This window comes from Cavia porcellus, unplaced genomic scaffold (assembly GCF_034190915.1).
Source record: "Cavia porcellus strain 051 isolate PalLab524CR breed Dunkin Hartley unplaced genomic scaffold, mCavPor4.1 scaffold_6, whole genome shotgun sequence".
Taxonomy (NCBI): Eukaryota; Metazoa; Chordata; class Mammalia; order Rodentia; family Caviidae; genus Cavia; species Cavia porcellus.
The window spans coordinates 24401313-24423728 of NW_026947489.1; the positions used below are offsets into that span (position 1 = coordinate 24401313).

Sequence of the window (22416 nt, forward strand, 5' to 3'; positions counted from 1 at the left end):
GGTCGGGGTCGGGCACACAGCCGCGGCTTCTCGGGGCGAGCCGGAATCCTCAGAGAAACCATCCGAGGACCCGCGGAGACGGAGGGAGTGTGGTGCTGAGGTGCTTCCCTTTTCAAGCCGTGGATAGCCGGCGGCGCACCTGTTTGGGTCTTCAGTAAGTGACCCAAAACTTTACCGGTGTTCCAGGCCGTCCTAAAGCCGAGCGCTCGCTTCCAGTGCCAGCGCGCCGGAGAATAGGTGAGGGATTCGGGAACAGGTAGCCGAGGGGCAGGGAGGGACGTGGACATCTGGTTTGTCCCCTTCTTGCCCACGGCCTGGACCTGATGGATGCGGTGTCCCGACGTCCTACCTAGCGCGCTGCGTGACCCGGAAGGACGCGTAACTCCTTGGTTGCCTTCTTGATCCCTTAACTTTGAGTCGGACCTGGGACTGAGCCTGGTTTGGTATATCCCATCGCGAAAGGTACCTGAGCGTCTTCAAGGGATCTAAGAATGTTAGCTCCTAGTGTCTCAATTTCTTTTGCCCCAACTTTTAGCTCCTGTTTCATTTGTAACGCATGTTTAATTTCCAGTCTCGGGAAGTGATTAACCATGGTGCTCAATAGTTTGGATAAGATGATTGAACTTCAGAAGAACACTGCCAACATCAGGAACATTTGTGTTTTGGCTCACGTTGACCATGGTAAGAATCTTTTTAAAGTGGCTTGTTCTCATTAACAAAAGAGGCATGTCTCTACATGTTGCCGTGAATGACGCTGTGAGTATTTAAGAGTGATGCTTGCCAAGAAGCAAGTCATTTTCTCTTACATGTTTTTGGTAGAAGTATGCTGTAAATGCAAGCATTTGAAATGAATGCAATTAACTAGTAATTAGTGTTCTGTGTCATCTGTTACATGGTTTTTAAGTGAAATAAAGCAGGGCAAATTGAGATATGTGAGAGAAAAGACTATAGGTTGGGAGAACTAGAGAACTGCAAAGCTAGGGTTGGGTTAAGAAAAAACTTCACAGTATAGTTGCTGTCATATGGGTACAACCAAGTGGTAGTATATTTGGAAGAGGAGATACATGTGGTGGAAGCAATAAGGCCAGGGATAGCTGATACATGGTACATATGATTCAGACAGAGACTGCTGTAACACTGCACCTCTGCTTCATGCTGAGTTTGCTTTTTGTTTCAAACCCCTCTGGGTTCTGGTAGCCACAGCAAAGTAAAAGAAAACTTACCTTGAAGGGGAGGGAGCAGTAGAAAGAGGTGAAGAGCAGGCTTCTCTTTCCCTGAGCATAAGGATAAGGGTTAAATGCTACAGCTGATGGCCTGAAATCAGAACTCTGTTTTCAAGTTAATGTGCCTTTTTGAGCTTTAATATATGTACAGTATGAGTAAAGTAGGATGAAAATCATACCTAATAGCAGCAGTGTTAAACCTATGGCGCATATGCTGCAGCAGGCTGTTTGTTTTCATTGTAAGCTCTAAAAGCTTTGACAGCAGCTTTGACAGCACTGCCTTATAGAATGTGAAGATTAAATGTAATGGTAATGAGAATCGCTTGGCCAGAAGGTAAGTAATTCATAGTTTTCATTTCTGTTAGCTTGTAGGAAACCATTAGGACAGAAAATAAAGCAGATGTGATATAATGAAATACATTAGACAGGTAACAGTGCTTACAATGGATCAAAAGGTGTAAAAGAGGTTATAGGTGGCTCTTGCCATTGATATATGAGCTGCAGTCTGAGAACTGAGCAAAAAGATGGGTCACTTTATAAGTGAAGCTAACTAGGAATGAGTTTTATACCAATCAGTGAGTATTGTTCTCTGTGAACTTCTATAATTAATTATACTACACACAATTTGATAATATGAAATAAAGATTTCTTTTGCTTTGTGAATTAACAAGTTCATGATGGGGCCTATATGCATGACTGTTCCATTAGGCAGCTTTACCACCTAATAGGATTGTCACATGCCAGATAGCCAATGTATGTACCACCAGTGGTTCAAGCCAGCAGGAACATGTTAAATTATGTGGAAAGTCCCTGTTGTATATATGTACATTACAGACTACTTTAAATTTACTCTTTAAAATCAAGTGAAACTAGTACTATCCTAGAAAACCTATGATTGATTTTATTTAATCAGTAACTATTGAAAGGCTACTGTTACAGTTTGTGTCTAGATGTCCCCCCAAAGTCTCATGCAGTCATGGTGGGGCTTTTCAGAGCTGGATCTAGTGTGTGTTACACTGGGATTGATTCATGGTGCAGTGCTCAGATTATGGTTGCTAGAATTGAAGGGTGTGAGTGCTACCCACCTCAAGGGCAGGTAGTTTGGTTAAAATATAAGGGACAAAAGGGGGTTTGTCACATGTCACTTGTTTGTTTTTGGTATCTTCTGCCAGCAAGGAACTGTTTCTCCTCTCTGATATCCTTCTCTCATTGTACTGGTTGATATATTGTGTCAATTTGAGAAATTTAGAAGTTTGAACTTCAGCAGGGAGCCAGGGTCCTTACTTTGTAAAATATTTTCATTCTGTACCAGAGTAGGGCAGAGAGGTGTTTTTAGTGCTGGACCTGCTGTAGTGGGTTATAGCCTGCTTACAAAATAAGGGAGGAAAAGAGGCTTGCTGTCCCCCAACCTTTTGTGCTTATTGCTTTGCTGTCTCCTGCTGCCTTGAAGGGTTGTCCTTGTGCCATTTCACCCTCCCTTGTAACCAGCTGATTATGGACTAAAACCTCCACAAACTGTAAGCTAAATAAACCTTTCCTTAATTGTGGGTATCAGGTATTTTCTCAGCAATGAGAGAAAAGTAACTAACCAACACACCCATGCTCTCCTGCCATGGAGCCAGTCAACTATGAACTGAAATCTATATAAACTATGAACTAATAAATCTTTTCTCCTTGATATCTGGGTGTTTTATCTCAGCAATGAGAAAAGTAATTAAAACATAAGTTGGTACTAGAGAACTGAGGTCATTGCTGTGACTATACCTGACCCTGTGGTTCTGGAGCCTTTGGGAATGGCTTGTGAGAGGAACTGGGAAATGTTCAGAGATGGTAGCTAAAAAAAGAAGCCCTGGAATGCCTTAAGCTGTACTTGATGGGAGGTTCTGGTCAGAGCTCAGAAGACCAGAATGCTGATAGAAAGTCTGCTGATAAAGACCAAACTGAGGTTTCTATTGGGAAGTACTACATTGGTTGTTGGATTCCATATGATGTGTGTTATGCCTTGACAGGAAGTTTTTCTGGATTTTGTTGTGTTGAGAGCCTTTGCCTGAGACTGAGATTAAGGGTAGATTAATTATGTGGTAGAAAAAAATTCAGAATAGTCTTAACGTTGAGGCTGTAGTATGGCCACTGTTAGGATCTTTTAGCCAGGTTTGTATTGAGAATCAAGAGCAAAGAGCCCAGAAGAATAATTGAAAACATTTTCAGTTTGGGCAGAAAGGACACTCCATTTAGTAATGCTGTGGACTGCAAAGATAGAGGAGAGATGTTTGCTGACAAGGAATAGGACAATGGGAAAGTTGGTCTGAGGACATCACAAAAAACAGCTGGACTCCAGCCTTTGCAACTTCATATTGCAAAAGTGAAAAACTTTGCTTTATGAAGAGAGCTCCAGAACACCGTGCTCTAGAATGGCAGCACCCTAGAGAATTTGCTCCACAAGCTTGGGTTCAGAGTACCTAGTGATCAAGGAACTTGGCTCCTACACCCAAACAAGGGAAGCCTGCCTATTGCTCCAGCTGGTGGCAGACCTTGGCATCATCCATGTGGTGCAGGTTCTATGAGAAAACACAATGCAAGAGTTGTGAGATCAAGAGGGCTTCCACTCAGATTTCAAAAAAACCTGGGAAGCCAGGCAGTATGTCCCTGAGAGAGCAGTGTATGAAGCTAAAGGTGCAGTGGAGACCCCCAAAATTTGAAGAAGGCAGGAACATGGATCATCTGAGGAAAACTGCAGGGAGGGAGCAGCTCAGGCCCAAGAGAGAAGCTGGGTGCTACAACCACCAGAAGTACTTGGACAGAGCCACCCAAGTCCTTGGTAGTTAAATCTTGCCACAGATTGTCTCAGATGCTGGGCATTGAATTATAGGATTTAATGTTTGCCCTGCTGGATTTTGGACTTACTTTGGTTCCATTCTTTTGTATACCCCTATTTGTACCTTTTGGAGTGGTAATGTTTTATCTTGTGCTATTACATGTTGGAAGTGTTTAACTTTCTATACATTTGTACAGGGCCTCACAGCTAAGAATTTGCCTTAAATCTCAGAGGAGACTTTAGACTTGGACTTGTCAGCAATGCTGAAACTGTTATGGCTTTGGCAATTCTTAGGGACAGACCAAATGCCTTTTGCGTAAAGAGATGTATAGAAGTCTTTGGAGGGCCAACACTAGAATGTTATGACTGTGTCTAGATGTCCCTCCAAAACCATGCAGTCATAGTTGAGGCTTTTCAGTGATTACTGGATCTAGAATGTGTGGCACTGGGATTTATTCATGGTGAAGTGCTAGGGTTATAGGTGCTAGAATTAAGGGTGTGAGTGCTACCTATTCTAAAGGCAGGTTCTTTGAATAAGACACAAAGGACAGAAAGAGGCTTGCCGCTCATCACATGCTTGTTTTTGCTATCTTTTGCCTGCCATGAACTGTTTTGCCTCTGTGATACCCCTCTCGCATGCCATCGTGCCATGTAGCTAGCCAACTATGAACTAAAACCTCTATAAACTGTGAGCTAAATAAACCTTTCCTCCTTGAACTTTGAGTGTCAGGTATGTTGTCTTGGCAATGAGACAAGTAACTAAGACAGCTGCTATATGTCAAGCATAGTTCTGGTCCTAGAGATACTGTCATGAATAAATCAAGTTGTCTCTATTTTCCTGGTTGTTGGGTTATATGGGCAATATGTTTTTCTTTACAAAGGATAAACTCTGCTTTATTGGGTAACGGGAAAGTGTTGCTCTGGGATTTCATGCTAACATGATATACACATGGTAAACAGAGTGCACATTATTAAAGATCTCCAGTTCTCCCACTGCTTGAATGCTGGTTTAAGCTATTACATAGTTTAGCTTTGCTATGCATAGCTTTGTTAAAGTTCCTAGAGTGCAATAAGGACTTAAAGACAAACCCCTCCTTTTGTTAGAGCAACCCAACTGCAGTAATTATATATACTTACGCCATTCTTTAGACAAAGTTATCTGGTAATACCACTTGGAATTGTGTGGACCTTTGTGGTTATCTAGTACAGGTAACTATAAATGTATATGGGTAGTATATAATGACTATTATAAAATGAAGCATGTGATTAGCTTTGGATATGAAGTTGCATTGAAGGCTAGTGTAGTTAACACCCTCTTCAAACTTTGTTTCAAATAGGATAGGGTTAAGTTTCCTTACTAAACAATATTAATTAACAGTTTAACTGGGAAATTTCAGGTAAATTCATTATTGAGGAAATATGGAAAATAGTATGCTTTATCCCGTATGTCTTTCACAGACAAAGTTGTTACTTTCCTTTTGTCATTCAGAGCTATCAGGGGCGTAAATTTATAAGCATGGTCATTAGTATAGCTATGGGATGGTTGTTAGTAATAATTGTGGTAAACTTGACCAAATTCTTATGGACAGATGAGTCAGAAGTCTGTATTTTGATTGGCCTAGTGATTTGCTTTATAAATGAAAAGCCTGTGTACATTATTTAAAGTCTGCCTCAATTTAAGAGAATTTTTGGGCTTAAAAAGTTGCCAGGTAAGTTCCCAGGTGAGTAGATGAAATTTCCAGGTTTCAACACAATAGAGTATCAGCATTTGTGATCATCTGGGTGGTATTCTGTTCAGAAGTCTATAGAACTTTTAAAATGTCTCTTTCGTGTGGTGGTATCTGGTATAACTAAGTAAGAAATCTTTGTGAAACCAAGTTTTATGACCAGATATTAAATCTGTAGGTATAGTCCATTGCCTGACCCCCTTTGTTAAAAGACATAGATTGTAATCAATGTTATTTTCACAGGAAAGACTACTCTTGCTGATTGTCTTATATCTAGTAATGGAATCATCTCCAGCCGTCTCGCAGGCAAGGTATGTTATATTTGATCAATACTTGTTACATTTCATTATTAGCTATCTACAAAATCGTGAGCCATTTGCTTTTTTCTTTAGTGGTCTAAATAGTATAAAACATAGTTCTTATACCAGGTGTGGTGGCACATGCCTTTAATCCCTGCACTTTGGGAGACAAAGACAGCAGGATCACAAGTTTGAGCCTAGTTTGGACAACTTATCAAGACTCTTATTTCAAAAAATTAAAAACAAATTTATTTTTTTAAAGACTGGACTATAACTTGGTGTGAAGGCCTTGAGCTCTCTCACCAGTACCACAAACAGCCACAACAACCAAATACAGTTACGTAGTTCCTGCATCTAAGCAGCTGTTGACCCATTAAACAAGATAAATAGATGTTGAAAAGTTACTTCTATATTGCTTTGTATTCCCTTATTTATGAATATTGTATTTTATAAATACAAAAGGAAGTTTCTGCATTAAGTCAGATAATTGTGGAAGAGTTTAGAGGAAAGGTTTTCCATCGGTAAATGAGCTGGGTAATTTGAGAAGTGATCAAGTGGTAGAAAAGAACATATACGAAGGCTGATTTGTTTGTTGCGCCTGATTTGAGTGAGGATTTTCCCAGAGATTAGAGTGAGAGAAAATGATTATGAAAGATTTTTAAGGTTAATCTAGGTGTCCTAAGTACCAAAGGAAGTCTGCAGCGTGTGGATAATATTAAATAATGTTTTAGGAAATGAAAGAAATCCTTTGTTTTGAGCCATAAAAGGGCTTAGAATAATTAGTAGTATAAAAATTTAAAAACTCTCTCCTCAGTGAATCAAGGATATAAACAACAGGATTTACCAAGTGACTGGGAGTGTAGATACACGGATATGGAAAAGTAAAATTGAGTAGATCCAGGAAGATTAAAGGTAGAATTGAACGTTCCGAGTCAGTTATCTGGGGAACAAATTTAATAACTGAGAAATTCCATTCCTAGGTAGTTTACAAGAGATACACTCCTGTTTATATCATCTCAGTTACAGGAAGTAGAAGTCAATCTACATATCCATCCTTAAAAGGCTGGATAAATAGGTGTGGTAGATTTTTGAGGTAGAACCTTACAGTAATTACAACTAATCAATTATAATTACAACCATCCATGTGGATAAATCTCAGGAATATAATATTGAGCAAAAAAAGGGACACTATACATAGTATGATTCCATTTACATAAAGCTTAAGATATGCAGATTGTAAATTATATATTAATGACACATTTATTTTTAGAAATTATGAGCAAAGCAATGGAATATATGAGATAAATTTCAGGATAGCAGTTACCTATGAACCAAGTTACAGGGAACTTTAATGGAAACATTTTTCTTTTGTTTCCTTAAGTAGGGTACTGTGTAGGCAGAGGTTCATTGTATTGTTCCTCTTTGTGCTTTTTTTTTTGTGCCATTTGCACTGACAAGCGTGACAGACTTTGAAGACAGCCCTGTGAAAGGAACCAGCCAGAAGTCTAAGGAGAGGCTGGAGGGAAACTGCAGGATTTCACACTTGTGGGAGACTCTTTGCATGTGATGTGAGCACATGTGTGCACAAAGGAAGACTATGTAATGGTCCACTAGAGTACATATTGAAAAGATCCCTTCATTTGGCTGGAGGTCTTGGGTAACTAGGAGTCTTATTTTGCCAGAGCTGTAGGAATGGAATACTTTCTGAAAATTGTAGAATTAATGTGAGCTGAGTTAGGGTGTACTCTTATATGAATAAATTATTCGCAAGACTTTTGAATGAAAGGAATGAGTAAATGTAAAGGATAAATTCAGAATTTTCAAGAATTTTACTGTGCAGAGAATGAAAGCTAGACAGGGAGGCTTACTCTTGAGGGAGACTGGAGGGGACAGTGGTGTGTTAGGGCTGGAAGCCTCGTTAAGGGAGCCAGGGTTGGGATGAGGCACTGAAGTGCCTGAGGAGTTGAGATATGGCCTTTATTTGTGGACTCTGAAGCTTTGTAAAAGCCAACACAGTGGTGATAATAAATATTTGGGTTTTTTTTTTGATACTGAGGATTGAACTCTCGATCTTGCTGTTATCAGGCAAACGCTTAAGCCAGTGAGCTAAATCCCCAGTCCTGATACTAAATATTGTGTACCGTTATTTTTCCTAAAATGTTTGAAATATGTGAACTTGGGAAAAAGAATAAAAGCTTCTTATATCTTTGGAAACTTCTTTAAATCTCTCCTTAGACTATGTCAATTAGCCTATGAAAAGGAAAAAAATGGGTGTGTGGGTGGTGAATAGAGGGATTCCTGCACATGCCGCCCTCCGTGAATTTTCAGCCATTCTTGGCTACAGTGTGAATGTGCAGTGGTGTGGGATTCCACCAACTGTGGAATCTATTTGAGTCCTAGCAGTACTGACTTTCATTTATGTTTTTCTTCCCCTCTACTAACTTTCCTTCTCTATCCAGCCCCCTACTTCTTAAAAATAAATGCTTTATACTAGTCTAATTGTTTAAATCAAAAATCAGCCAGTTTGAATGTTGCATTTTAGTTCAGTGGAAGTAAAAAAGCACATTCTGTATTTTTCCAGTTAAGGTACATGGACAGCCGAGAAGATGAACAGATCCGAGGCATCACTATGAAATCCAGTGCCATTTCGCTACATTATACAAAAGGTAATTTGGCCTTTGCTTTACAGAAGCACAGCTTTGCAGCTTTTTTGCCCACCCCTGTCTGAATTCATTGCTTGCCTCCATGTCTTAGCTGTAGGTTCCATGTATTTCATTATGGCCTCCCTCAATGACCTATGTAGGAGCCTACATACCAATGGGGACCTCTGGCTGGCTCAATGGCAGAAGAACTGGCAATTTACACCTGCCCCTCCTACAAAGGGATTGTGTAACTAATTTTACAGAGAGGTTAGGAGCCCTGGACTTTACTGGCTTGGCTTTAGGGTTCCTTCTCCTGGCTGGATCCTTATTCTGCCCCATAGCCTATATATTAGATTTGGAGTCTTATTTTCTTAACTGTAAGTTACTGTGGCCCCAAATGAGGCTGTCATTTTCATGGTAATATGTCTTAATATTTCTGACAGAAATAGTCAAACTTGAGAAGTATATCTTCACTGATGTTCATCAAAAATTTTGTATTAGGACTGGGGATTTAGCTCAGCGGCATAAGCGCCTGCCTTGCAAGCAGGCAGTCGTGAGTTCGATCCCTGGTACCGATAAAAATGAGAAAGACAAAAAAAAAAAAAAAATTTTTTTTGTATTAGTGGAAAAAAAATGCCAGCAAAATAAACATTAGTGGGACAGTGGTTAAAGAAACTGATACATCCATGCTGTGAAGTATTATGCAACTGTTAAAACAAGGGCTTGATCTAAGTGTGATATGGAAAAAAATGGTATGAGCCAAAAGAAAGTTGCAGAGTATTTTTTTAAAGATATGAATGTGTTTGGTTAATAAAATATATCTGCAGGGGCTGGGGATTTAGCTCAGTGGCATAAGTGCCTGCCTTGCAAGCAGGCAGTCGTGAGTTTGATCCCTGGTGTCGATTAAAAATAAATATAAATAAATAAATAAAATATATCTGCCAATAAAAATATCTGGATGGATGCATACCAAACCTTTAACATTATGTCAAGAGACTGAAGCAGTGCATCATTTTTAAAAACCACCTCTCAAATTTATGGGTATGTCCTTATTCAGTGATCCAGAGGATGGGATTGTCTTAGTTACTTTTCTTGTTGCTGAGAAGGAGAAAAGGTTTATTTGGTTCACAGTTTATGGATTTTTTTTTTAATTGGCTGGCTTCAAGGCAGGGTGGCATGGCAGAGGAGAAACTGTTAGTTCATGCCACAGCAGAGCAGGCAGAAGGCAGCTAAGCGTCAAAGTAGCAAGTAAGCAACCCCAGAAGCCTTCTTCTGTCTCTCATAGTCCATCCAGGGTACCTACCCTTAGGGCGGTATTTCTCAAACCCAGAGCGAGGCACCCGTAATCCCAGCATCACACACCCTGGATCCAACCACTTTCCAGAAGCCCCACCTATGATCCCAGGAGGTTTTGGGACAGTAGTGGGAGAACATGTAGTCACAAACCGTAACGGGTGTCAAAGATGCATATATTTTTCATCTCGTTGTATAGACTGCAAGAGATTTGTGGCCTTTCATAGTCCACTTGAAAGTTAGCAGTGTTTTTACTTGAAGATTCTTCTAGTGCCAGTTTGAGTTTCTGTGCTCTAAACTTTGTCTCTAGTCACCCTCTCCCTTTTTAAAATTTTATTCAGGTTTGGCTTAGCACATCATAAAATTCACCCGTTGTGCTTGGAAAATGACCACAGGACTCTGGGAATTTCTTGTCCAGCTCTGTGGCTTTAGGCCACAAATTATTTTAGTTATACTTCCTAGAGTGTACAGAGGAGAAATATAAGATAGCTTGGGTTGTGTTGGGAGGGCTTATTGAAAAATATGTGTGAAGTGATATTGGAAATAACATACCTGAATGTTTAAAAATTTTTTTCTTTTCTTGTGATTAGGGGATTAAATCTAGAGCTCTGTGTGTGCTAGGCAAGCACTCTACCACAGTGCTACTCCAGATACCCTCTCAACATTTTAAAGTTTTTAAAATTTTGAGACATGTCTTTCTCAGTCACAAAGCTGACCTGGAGCTTGCAGTCCTTATCCATCAGCCTTCTGACTAGTTGGGGAAAATGAGAGTCTTTTGGATTGATACCTTTCAGAAACTGGAACCAGATTTGAATTCTAGAGCCAAGATGGCCCCAGAACCACATCAGTGGAAGTTTATGGACCTTCCCTCCTGAACTCTACTGTTGTGCATGGGTTTGTTTTTATCTCAGTTATTCCTTGTATGTCTTTTCTTTACATAACAGCCTTGGCCTACTTGTTCAGAGAGGACAGTACTTGGGAATATTGACTGAGACATCTGTTCTCCGAACACCTAAGAAATGAGATCCATTTTATCTATAGCTTAGTAGTGATGTTTCAGGGTAGGCTATTTTGTGCTCTGAAAGTGGGTGAGTGGGAGGAGAACTGGATGAGCTGGAGATGCTGAAGAAATTCCACCAGTGACTTTTGTTTACCCTCCTCTCTTTCCTGCCGCCCTGAAAGTCTTGTTAGTTGAGAATCTATATGCTAAATCTTAATGAAGTTGTTTCTCTTCCTTAATTCTCTAACTCTTAATTTAAACCAGCCTTAAGTTTTTTTTTCAAATCCATATCTGGATTGAAATACAAGGTCTTACTCTATATTAAATAGATGTGTAGTATAGAAATGGCCAAGGTGGTAGTCTAGCATCTTCTAGGAAATCCAATTTGTCATTGAGAAAATAGAGCTTCTCTTCTTTACAGACAGCATTTGTCACAAATTTCGGGGTTATATTGGTAAACTTTTGTTATTTTTCTGTTTCTTACCCACCTCTTTTTTTTGCCTGTCTTGTAAGAATAGTCCTTATTTGGTCATTTCAAGAGTTAAGAAATATTTTCAGTGAAAGGGATGCAGGGACAATAGAACGCCTTTGAATTCTTTAAGTTAGAATCCAGCTGTAGACCATAAACTGTATTTAAATGGGTTTAATAATTGGAGATTAATTGACTGTGCTTTTAATAGTCTCAAAATGTGTATTCCTGTGTTTTCTACTCTAACCAATCATTTTAACTGTAACCAAATATTGTTGTTACAGAATTTGATGTTTTTATTTTAATTCATTTGTTTGAATATTTTAAACAAACTTGTTTGTTATAGAAAATTCAGTATGTTTTATTATAGAATGTATGATTCTATATAAGAATAATATAGAAATCAGTTTTACTATGTTGTTTTTATATTTAATCCAACCAAAATTTTATGTGTGCATATGTGCACATGCTGCAAAGTAAACTTCTAACAATGTTCCTTCCAAGTAGTTTTCTTATTCTAACACCTGTGGTCAAATACAATTACTAAGCACTGTGTTGCTCATTCATGACACAATACTGGGATTTGCACCTCTGTGTAAGTGGGGATAGCTGGGTGGCGTGTTAAGGGATGGAGAGTAAATTATGCCCATCCATGGTGGACCTTCCACACCTATTTGGTGGCATCATCACCATTCACTCCAGCAGATTGATTTCTTTTGGAAATTCATTTAAGATTTTAAGTAATGTTTTAAAATGTTGTTAAATTATGTAAAAATTGTAAAATGCAATGCAGAACATACTGCAGTAGACTTTAGCTTATTAGACTTAAAAACTTGTGACATTTCAGCTAGCTGATAACTTTGATTAGTAGGACACCTGGCTTCTCCTAGGTAGTAACCCAGGGTTGCTCCAGATGTGGAGACCAGAATTAGAGCAGGTGACTGCAAAGAGATACAAAGGCAGGTTTATTTCTGCAAACACCTGTCTCTGGCTTACTGCTGGTAGCCAGGTGCAGAACTAATACCCATGTTGGTTTTAACTCTGTGGCTTTCTGTGTTGTCCAAAGACTAGGGGACGGGGAACTAACTGGTGCCACCCAGAGTTGCACAAGGCCAATGTATGCTGGAAAGTCCTCTTGCTCATTCAGCAGCAGACACCTCATTTTTCTGCTACTTGTTTGAGTATTACCTCATGATCCTGATGATTGTCCTAGTCCAATTGGAACTGGAGCTAGGAGCAAGGGTTCTGATGTCCCTCCTTTGAGTAAAAGGTTAGATTATTTTTCTCTTTAGATGGTAAATGCTATACTTTGTGAAACATACAGTTGATGCCAGGCCCAAGAGACTAGGTACCTGGTAGTTTAATTCTGAGGCAGGTATCTTGTATACATGACTGTTTAATCCTTGCAACATTGTGTAAGATGATATTATCCTTAATTAACTTACTTGCAAGATAAAGATCAGAGAGGTTAAGAACTTTTCCCAAGGACAAAGCAATTTTTAACATACAGTACTAGTTAATCCTAGGAGCCAAGTAATTCCATTTACAGCCAATAGACTTGAATCGGAAGACTCTTGGAAGGAAGTCAGCATAAGCTCCCTCCTTTCCACCACAGTTTTCTGGGACTGCTTGTATGCATCTTCTTTTGGCCAGCATTATCCACATATCTGTTGTCTTTGGCCCAAGCTGGAAGTCCCATTATCTGGCCTGTCTTACAGTCTGCTCCCTATGTTTCTTTGTGGTTTGACATCCTCCCTCCTTATCCAACCAGACCTTACTCTGAGAACATTCCAAGGTGAATAAACATTCCTTCACTCTCATCTTTTTCTGGTGCTCCTTCTTCCTTCTCCCTGGCTGTCTTCTGTTGTCATTGCTTTCCTAGTATTTCTTTCAAATGAATGCTGCTCATTCTTGCAGAGCCCTTGTATCTGTGGGCAAGTCATGGAATTGCCACTCTTCTCATCCTAACACCAATGTCAAAACTTGGTCCCTCATTTTTGTGTTAAGATTTTTTTTTAGGAATCCTACCGTTTAGTTATTCTTCTTTCTTGGCATTATCAGATCTTGGTCAGGTACCTTATTCATTGGTGACTTTGGTACCTGGCTCTTGATTTTCCTTTTCACATCACTTCTCCAGCATGGTTTTACCATCCCGGAGAATCACTTCCAGCAGCTTTCCTTCTCAACAGCAGGGCTGTTCTGTTTCCCCAACTCATTGGGTTGGCTACTTTCTGCTATGCATCTTTGACATTTCAAATTTAAATACTCCCAGTGGAGTAGGGAGGTGTGTTCTTGTACTCGCAGCTACTTAGGAAAGTGAGGAGAGAGCATCACTTGAGTCCCTGAGTTTGAGACCAGTCTGAGAAACATAGCAAGACCTGTCTTAATAACAAGAAAAGTCTCTATTTATAACCAGCTGAGAAGTGGTGAGCTTTCTAGTGAAATCCCCCCCCAAAAAAGAACAAATTGAAATATTTCTTTCTCTGTAATCTTCCATTCTTTCAGATCTTTCACCTAGGTATGTAGGTGCCCATTCTTTGACTTCATTCTCAGAGTCTCCAGCTTTGTGAGCCCATTAGCCTGCCCCTTTACTTCTGCCTCAGATAGCCCACACATTAATGATAGTAACACCACATCCTTACATGTTGCTTGCTTGACTTGCTTTACTCCTCCCATCAGAACTCCAACACAGATAGACTAATTCTTGATACCACTTCTTCATCTACTTGGACTGGGTTCTCAACTTGATCCTTAGCATGGCAGACAGCCTTCCCACATCTGCCCTAATAGGTTTTGCACGTTCACCTCAGAGCTGTTTGCAACCTTCTGGTGTCTCCATGGCTACTCTTTTTGGCTTCTCCCCACAGTTTTCAGAAGACAGATTGGAATTGGGCATGGTGGTGCGTGCCTGTAATCCCAACACTTGGGATGCTGAGGCAGAGGGATAGCCATGAGTTTGAGGCCAGCCTGGTATACTTAGTGAATTCAAGGCCAATCCGTGTCTAAAAAAAAAAAAAAGTGCAAACCAGAAGACAGCTTTACTTTTGACTTCGAGGAAAAGGATTTTCAGCTGCTTACCACTGTGTATCAGTTGTATTTTGTGATGCCCAGGAAATAAAGTAACAGAAGTTGCTGTTTCCCAATGCTTTAGAACAACACACAATGCCAGGATTTGTGTTAAAATTGGGAACATCATTCAGTATGCTTAAAGTTTTTAAACTTGAAATTTTTATTAGCTGCAAAGTAGTATTCCATGATTTTCAGTGTATTTTTTTATTTGATACACATACAAACTAAGGGGTGGCATGCATGAAAACAAGTTTTAAAAAAAATTGTGACTTGAGTCACAGCAGAATTTTCTTATGGACTTCTTTCTTTAATGGATTTTGGATGACTTTTCCTTTACCTTTGAAAGGTAGTGTACAGTTGTTGGGAAAGGTAGTTGATAAAGAGGGCACTGAGGCAGTTGGGGGCACACCCCAGCTGAGCTGATCAGTTTTTTCTTTTGGGGTGTGACAGGTAAAGCACTTTCTTCTCCTCACCATTGAATACACAGGAGAAACTCCAGGTTTAACAGAGATAGACAGGCTTTTTATTATTACAGTGCTTCTTAGATGTTTGATACGTATGTGTGTTGTGAGCTCGAAGGTTAGCTGTATTTGCCATGTTTAGCTGTATTTGCCACACTTATTTTTCAGGATGTAGATTTTCACATGGAAACACTGGTGTATCATTAGTTTTCTGTTCCCCTATAGATTTGACCCCCCCCCCCAAGTTTCAAAGTGTGCATATTTAGGGAAGCATAGTTACTTTATTTTTCTCTGTACTGCCTAAAAATCCTGTAATGCCAGTGAAAGATGACTGTACAGAAGGTTTGAGATCTTTCCACAAGTGCATTTTTAGAATCTGTGACGGACTGGATAGGAGACCCAATCTCTTAAACTTCTACTGTGTATCTGGTTCAGGTAGCTTCTCTAGAAGTTGGGGGAGTGATTGTAATTCTTTTGCCCTGAAGTCTGGAATTTAGCCAAGAAACAATCAAGTGTAGTTTACACAGCTTCCAAGTAAAGCCTCTGAGATCAAAGAAGTGACAAAGACCATTAGGTAGAATTGGGTATGCTTCTGATTTGTCATTTTTGTGATCTTGGGTAAATTTCTCTTATCTTTGGGAATGGGAGTAAACAGCATTTCTGAAATGAAGGGTTAGGCTATTGAAATTCAGAGTGATTTCAAGAATCTTGCACCTTTTGCTTTATAGAATAGGACTGTACTACAGTCGCTCATTTTCCTTCTCCTGATTTGATTGAAAGCATAGTGGGTATCCAAAAGAACAGCGAGAAGAACTGGCTGTCAGGTCCAACAGGGAAAGGCTTGATTACACACAGTGGGCCCTTGCTTCAGGGCCTGGTTATTTGACTTGATTTTCTTTGAAGGTATTCACAGCTTTTGGTTGGAGCTTTCCCTATTAGCCACAACAGGGCCAGAGTCCCTACAAAGCACTTCACCTATGATCATGGTTGTGGGGGTAGTCCTGTGAGCCCCAGGAAGTCCTTCCCCTATTCTTTTAAGATTTGACTATCTGCTCAACCCTCGCATGTAGGGTGAAGCTTACTACCATCCTGGATGTAATCTTTCAGGTGTGGCATTCAGATGTTTGAACTTCTCTACCATTGTACGTTGTTTGATCTCAGGCAGTTATGCCCAGGGTAGCCCTAAGACAGACGTTTACCATGTCTGTGCACTGGTGAACTATTCTGTGAAAGGGGCCCATGTAGGGGACTACTGTATAGTTGTATTGCACATTATATGCTTAGAACAGTGCCGGGCATAGACAGGCAATCCTAGCTCCAGTTATAGTTACTGTTATTTTATTTTATCCTCTTACCACTGGGACACAAATCACACTGAGACACCCTTTAGATGGCCCATAAAAACATTTATCTCTGTAGTAATTCTCAAGTACTCTAAAGTTAATAAACACTGAGTTAAGGGGAGGAGCAAAAGGATATACTTACTTGGTTTTTAAAAGAATTCTATCAAATTTAGCAGTAATGGGGAGCGATTGTAAGATTGTATTGTATTACTGTTTTTCATGTGGCTTACTGGCTTATGTTTTAAGGCTAAATCTCTGTGACCTGGGGTGGCCAGTTCTGGTGTGGCTGGGACTGAGGGCTTGATGGGCTCTGTGACTGTTAGTGCCAGTTAGGGTGATGGTCACATTTGTTGAGAGTGTAAAAATGACAGTTGTGTGAGTGCACATAGCACACTGCTTGACACAGAGCTACTGCTTCAATATTTGTAGAGTTTTTGTGAATTTTGTAAATTTTTGTAGAATTTTTTAGGCTTGAGTTTTAATCTCAGTTGAGCACATTGATGTGCTGCTCTTTCAGAAGATACGTGGCAGAACTAGTCCATGCCTTTGTGTCTTTCAGCTCCTTTGAACAGCCTTCACTCATGTCCTGTAGGCACTGGTTTCTTTCTATCTCCATTCCTAATCTGTAAGATGAGAAGAGTGTAATTTATCTCATAGGGCCAGTATCGGGGTTTGATAATGCCATTCGCACATTGAGAGTGTTTAGCACAGTGCCTGGCCCACACTAAGTTGCTTTTGTTTTGTTTTGCAGTGATGAGGAGTGAATCGCAGCCTGTGTGTGACAGGCAGGTGCTCCAGCACTAGCCATAGCTCTGCACACCAACCTCGTATTAAATGTCAGGATAGTAATCAGTCCACTAGCATTTCCTTAGGTGCCTGTGGGAGTCAGTATCCCCACAGTGAAAGAAGCTGTAATGAGGACTCTTCCTTGAGCTGTTGGATCCTTCAGCTTTGTTTACTCTTTCCTTGGAAGCTTCCTTTTTGTGGAATACCTGAGGAGGAGTATTCCATGCTACACAGCTGAAAATGTGTGTTTTCAAACTTTGTTTCAGATAACGAGGAGTACCTGATTAATCTCATAGACTCCCCAGGGCATGTGGACTTTTCCTCTGAAGTGTCAACAGCTGTTCGCATTTGCGATGGTTGCATCATTGTGGTAGATGCTGTGGAAGGGGTCTGTCCACAGGTAATGTCCACAGGTAGTGGTGGGAAAATACTTAACTGGCTAATGGTGGGGGAAAGAGGAGAAGCTGTTGATTCCTGTGGCCTCCTTAGGTGTTTTGCTGACAGTCAGACAGGTGTCTTTATATTTCACATTTGTAATGTTTCCTCTGTGGTGAAGTTAAATCACCAGCATTTTGAAGAATCTTAGATATGAAGACTTCAACTTAGATTCGTTGAAGTATGTGCTTTGTCTTCTTACAGGTGCAGTATAAATTGGAGGGATATTGGATGGGGGAGGGCCATGAATTCTGAAAGGTGAAAGCATCTCAGGAGCTAGATAGGAGCACGTGTCTTCTGTTGGTCCCTCAGTCTGCACTTCTGCCTTCACCCACTCACACATAAATACTCCTTCTCTTCCCTGCCTTACTCTTCTACTCTTCCAACTCCAGCTGGAAAAATTCACTTAGCATTAGAGGAAACAAGGTATGGGTCCAGGGTAGCTACATTTATTTGCTTTAAAGTTTTTCTGAAAACTTGAAAAGTTGTTTTACCATTTAAAAAAAAAAGTCACTTTTGTTCCACTCCTGAATATGCATTTTTAAAATGTTTCTAAAACAATAATAGACGATTTAAGTTACTCTGATGGAGGAAATATGGTATTCCGAGATATGCTGTGATTGTCCTGTGGCCTCTGCCTTAGCTTGCGCTGAGGGCTCAGTGAGGGCTCAGGTGTCCCCACTGGAGAAGCAAGGCCTCTGTCACTGTGATGGCTGGGGTGCGCGGGCAGGACAAGGGAGATAACACAGCCGACTTTAGAGTACCAAAACAACAGTTCCTGCCAGAAACCACATTTCGGTCAGGGAGGTTAGCGTGTGGTTCTGGGGAAATTTTTTTCTTTGACCCTTGTGCTGGTATCGTGGGTATCTGTTTTATAACTCTGTGTGTGTGTGTATGTGTGTGTGACTGCACATGCCTCTCTCTGTAGACACGCATACATATATCCACTAGATGCTTTGCTATCTCTACATGATCTTATTTATTCTTCTTAAATGAGCTGTTAGTTCCACGGTTGCAAAGATGATTCCTGCCCATAGTTTTCTGCTGCTACGTTACGTGTGTATTTGTGGACACCTCATGTCTGACTGGTGTAGTTCAAACTCTGATTCAAGAATATGGGAATGTGTTGGTTGTTAATCAACATTTCATATGTGTTGTAGCTACTGCAAATCCTGACTTTTACATTTCTTATTGTTTTTACCAGACACAGGCAGTTCTGCGACAAGCATGGCTTGAAAACATACGTCCTGTTTTAGTGATTAATAAGATAGATCGTTTGATAGTGGAACTAAAATTCACTCCACAGGAGGCCTATTCTCACCTCAAGAATATTTTGGAACAGGTATAGTGTTCTTCAGTGTTTTAAAAAGCAGGTTTCAGTGAAGAGTTGAGTGTGAAGCGTTGATAACAGGGAACTCAGTTACATATTTAGAATGCCTGCTTAAGTCCTTATACATGGTCAAGGCAGCAGAGCTGGGATGCTCTTGGGAACCTTCCCATCTGGAGGCATCCTTCACTAAAAGCTTGGACAGTAAGTTTTCCTATTTAAAACTTTGTAGTTTGGTTCTACCTGTCTCTAAGATGAAATTTTATGCAAGCATTTATTTACTCAGCAGTGTATATGTATAAATGAAATATCAAATCCCATTGTATGCTAGGTATTGTGAATATCAAGATGGCAGTTCGGCTCTCTGTTTTCAAAGAGTTCACAGTGTAGTATGGGTGTGGTAAGGGAGATGAACAGTTAAAGAGAGATATGAATGAAGAGATGAGCTGTGGGTGTGATTCAAGAGCACAGAGGAGGTCCACCTACTCAGTCTGAGTCAAGAGGGAAGAGAGAAAACATCTCGCTGGGGAAACCTTGAGATGAAAGGAATGTGACAGTTTGCTGGGTAGAGAGTGAGAGGAAAGACATTCAAAAGAGCTGGAATAAGATGTGCAGAGTCATAAAGGTAACTGAAAGCATGGTACAGTGTTTCCTCCAAGCAGATTGTGTAGCTAAAGAATTAGATCATGCTAAGCAGTGCTAAGAGGAAAAAGGAAGAGAAAACATAGATTTTGGTGAGCCTTGTATGGCATGCATAAGAGTTTGAAATTTGTTCAAGATAAGGAATAACCATTGATAAGCTCAGGTTGAAAGTGTTTATTTACTAAATGAAAGAAGTAATAAAGGTAGAGCCATGAAAAAGAATGTGTAGTGGAATCAGTTCCCTGCAGACATAGGCAGAAGTGTAGGAATACCTGCCTTGCAGAGATATCCTGTCAAAGTGACCTGTCCTGCTGGACCGGAAAAGGGCCAGCAGCTCTTGTGGGATTGAACAGGTTTCTAGTTTGGAACATAGGGAACTTGCAGAATTCTGAGTAGTAGGGTCTATTTTCTGTCTTTGGTAGGAAATAAGATTATTTATTGGAATTGAAAATGGCTGGGGATTAGAGGTTGGGAAGAAGACCCAAGGGTGGTGAAAAATTTAGATGGTCAGTGTAAGAACCAGGTAGGGGAGTTCATGAGGATCACAAACTAGGGTTTTAGAATTTGGAAACCATGTGTGCCTAGCATTACTGCTACCCTAGTACTAAAAAACAGAGATGATACATTAGCATTTACATCAGTTCATCAGTAGTAATAATCACAAAAATGACCCTGCACAATCCTAATGTGGTTGAATGGATGAACACACTGAGTTAATTATTGGTTGATTATTAAATGTCTCTTTCAATGAACCCAAGTGATAATGACAATTCTGGCCCTAACCAGGGTTGAACATAAGTGTGTCTCTTGTATATGTATTGAGCATCTGAATAACACTCTGCCATCTCACTGTCCCTCCTAGATTAATGCACTGACAGGAAGTCTTTTTACTTCTAAAGTCCTAGAAGAAAGAGCAGAGAGAGAAACTGAGTCCCAGGTAAATCCAAATTCTGAACCAGGAGAGCAGGTGTATGACTGGAGCACTGGCTTGGAGGACACAGATGACTCTCATCTCTACTTCTCTCCAGAGCAGGGGAATGTGGTATTCACCAGTGCTGTAGATGGATGGGGCTTTGGGTAAGTCTTTTTTTGAGTCTAATTAAATCTGTTTGTGGACTGTACACAAAATTGTGGGGGTATTTTGGTTTTGTTTTTCTTGGATAACTGTAGTCTCACATATGGTTGTAATATGGAGAGTTCTCTTGTTTGTGTTACTTCTACTACCTCTCCCCCATAGCAGCATCTTATAACAGTGGTGCAGTATCACATCAGTATGCTGACAGCAAAGCACTTGGGGTAGAGAATGTTTCTATCCCTCCTGTCCACAGACTCTGTTAACCTCTGACAAACATGCCTATTTTCCATTTCTATAATTTGTCATTTCCGGAATGCAGTAGGAATGAAGCAACATATAACCTCTTCTGGATTTACCTGGCATTGTTCCCTGTCTTGTCCAAGTTGTGTGTGTCACCAGTTCAGTCTCCCTTGTCAGGAACGTTCAGAACCAGAAGTATCTCAGGTTTAAGAGTTTTCAGATTTTGGAATATTTACACATACAAAATGAGGTATCCTGAGGGAGGGAACCCCAATTTTTTAGTGTTTTGTCTGGGAACTGGCACATGATGGAATTTTCTACTTGTAATGTGTCAGCTCTCCAAAAGTGCTGGATTTAGATTTTTGGATTAGGGATGTTTCACCTGTAATAGTTGGTTTCTTTTTATTGCTGATAGCATCCTGTGGTTGGCTCTATTGAACTTTAACCATTCACCTTGTTAAAACATCTATGTTTTCTTTCCAGTTGGGGGCTAATATGTAAAGCTGCTGGATACATTCATGTGCAAGTTTTTGTGTAAATATAAATTTTTATTTCTCTGGGGTAAAGGTTGCCAGGGGTGCCTTTGCTAGGTAGTTGCAATCTTAGTTTGCTCTCCAGCATGGCTGTACTGTTTTGTGTTCCCATCAACATACATGAGTGATCTAGTTTTTCTGTGTTTTCACGATCACTGGGTGTCACTGTTGTTATTTTGACCAGTCTAATGGTGGGGTATTGAAAAATTATTGTGGTCTTAATTTTTGTTTTCCTACCACTTAGTGATGTTGAACTGTTTTTTCTGAGCTGACTTGTTGTCTTTGTGTCCTCTTGGGTGAAATGTCTCTTCATGTTGTTTCTCATTCATAAACACCTAACCCTCTTTGTGGTCTAGAGTTTATAAATTATAATCCCAGGGGAAATTTATTGAAATTCTTGTGAGTAAATTCCAGTCTACCACTTCCAATGCAAACCACGATGAGAAAAGAGATGGATCTGCAGTTGTGGGGAGACAGTAGCCCCTAAATACATCTGAAACAAGGGTCTCAGCTGAAGGCCAAATCTAGGTTTTATTAATTCATGAAGAGGGCGTGGCTAGAGATAGAGTGTGAGAACAGTGAGAACTCCGTGAAGTGAATTCTGTGAGTTGGGCTAGGTAGGAGGAATAATGGCACGTCTGCATTACATGGAGATACCGGTATGCAGGAAGAGTCCTGGATTCCAGTAATGGGTTGCCTGTAGTTTAGAGGAATCTGCATAACACAGTTTGAAAGTATCTAGTGTTTTGGCTCAGCTGCTTCAGCTGTGATGCTGGCCTTACCTGCCCTGGAACATCACTGCTTCTTTTTTGAAGCTGCTGCATCCCAGCATGCCTGGTGTCACTGGGCCTAACTCATTATCTCCTGCTAAGTAGGAGGGAGCCTTATGCAGGCTGCACACAGACCTGTTGCTTTACTTCAGAGGCTACCCATGGGGCCTCAGCTCAACCCATTTGCATTGCTTATAGCCATCCAGGCGGTAGAACATTTTCCTAGTCTGCTCTGTGTGTATCAGTAAACGGGAGTAAGGCGAAGAT

At 40.3% G+C, this 22416-nt stretch overlaps 1 protein-coding gene across 3 annotated transcripts in view; it reads left to right on the forward strand.

Annotated features, from left to right (window-relative positions):
- Positions 1–22416, forward strand: part of Efl1 (elongation factor like GTPase 1) — a 132280-nt gene that overhangs the window by 142 nt on the left and 109722 nt on the right. Inside the window, exons 1-7 of one of the 3 annotated variants that reach the window (XM_063250114.1) lie at positions 34–237; positions 572–681; positions 6009–6076; positions 8646–8730; positions 17394–17527; positions 18767–18904; positions 20394–20608. In XM_063250114.1, coding sequence (XP_063106184.1) covers positions 591–681; positions 6009–6076; positions 8646–8730; positions 17394–17527; positions 18767–18904; positions 20394–20608 — 731 coding nt within the window. In that variant the 5' untranslated portion in view covers positions 34–237; positions 572–590. Of the gene's footprint in view, positions 1–33; positions 238–349; positions 463–571; positions 682–6008; positions 6077–8645; positions 8731–17393; positions 17528–18766; positions 18905–20393; positions 20609–22416 lie in introns of those variants that run through there. The other 2 variants (XM_013158834.3, XM_003475740.4) reach the window with 2 other exon arrangements.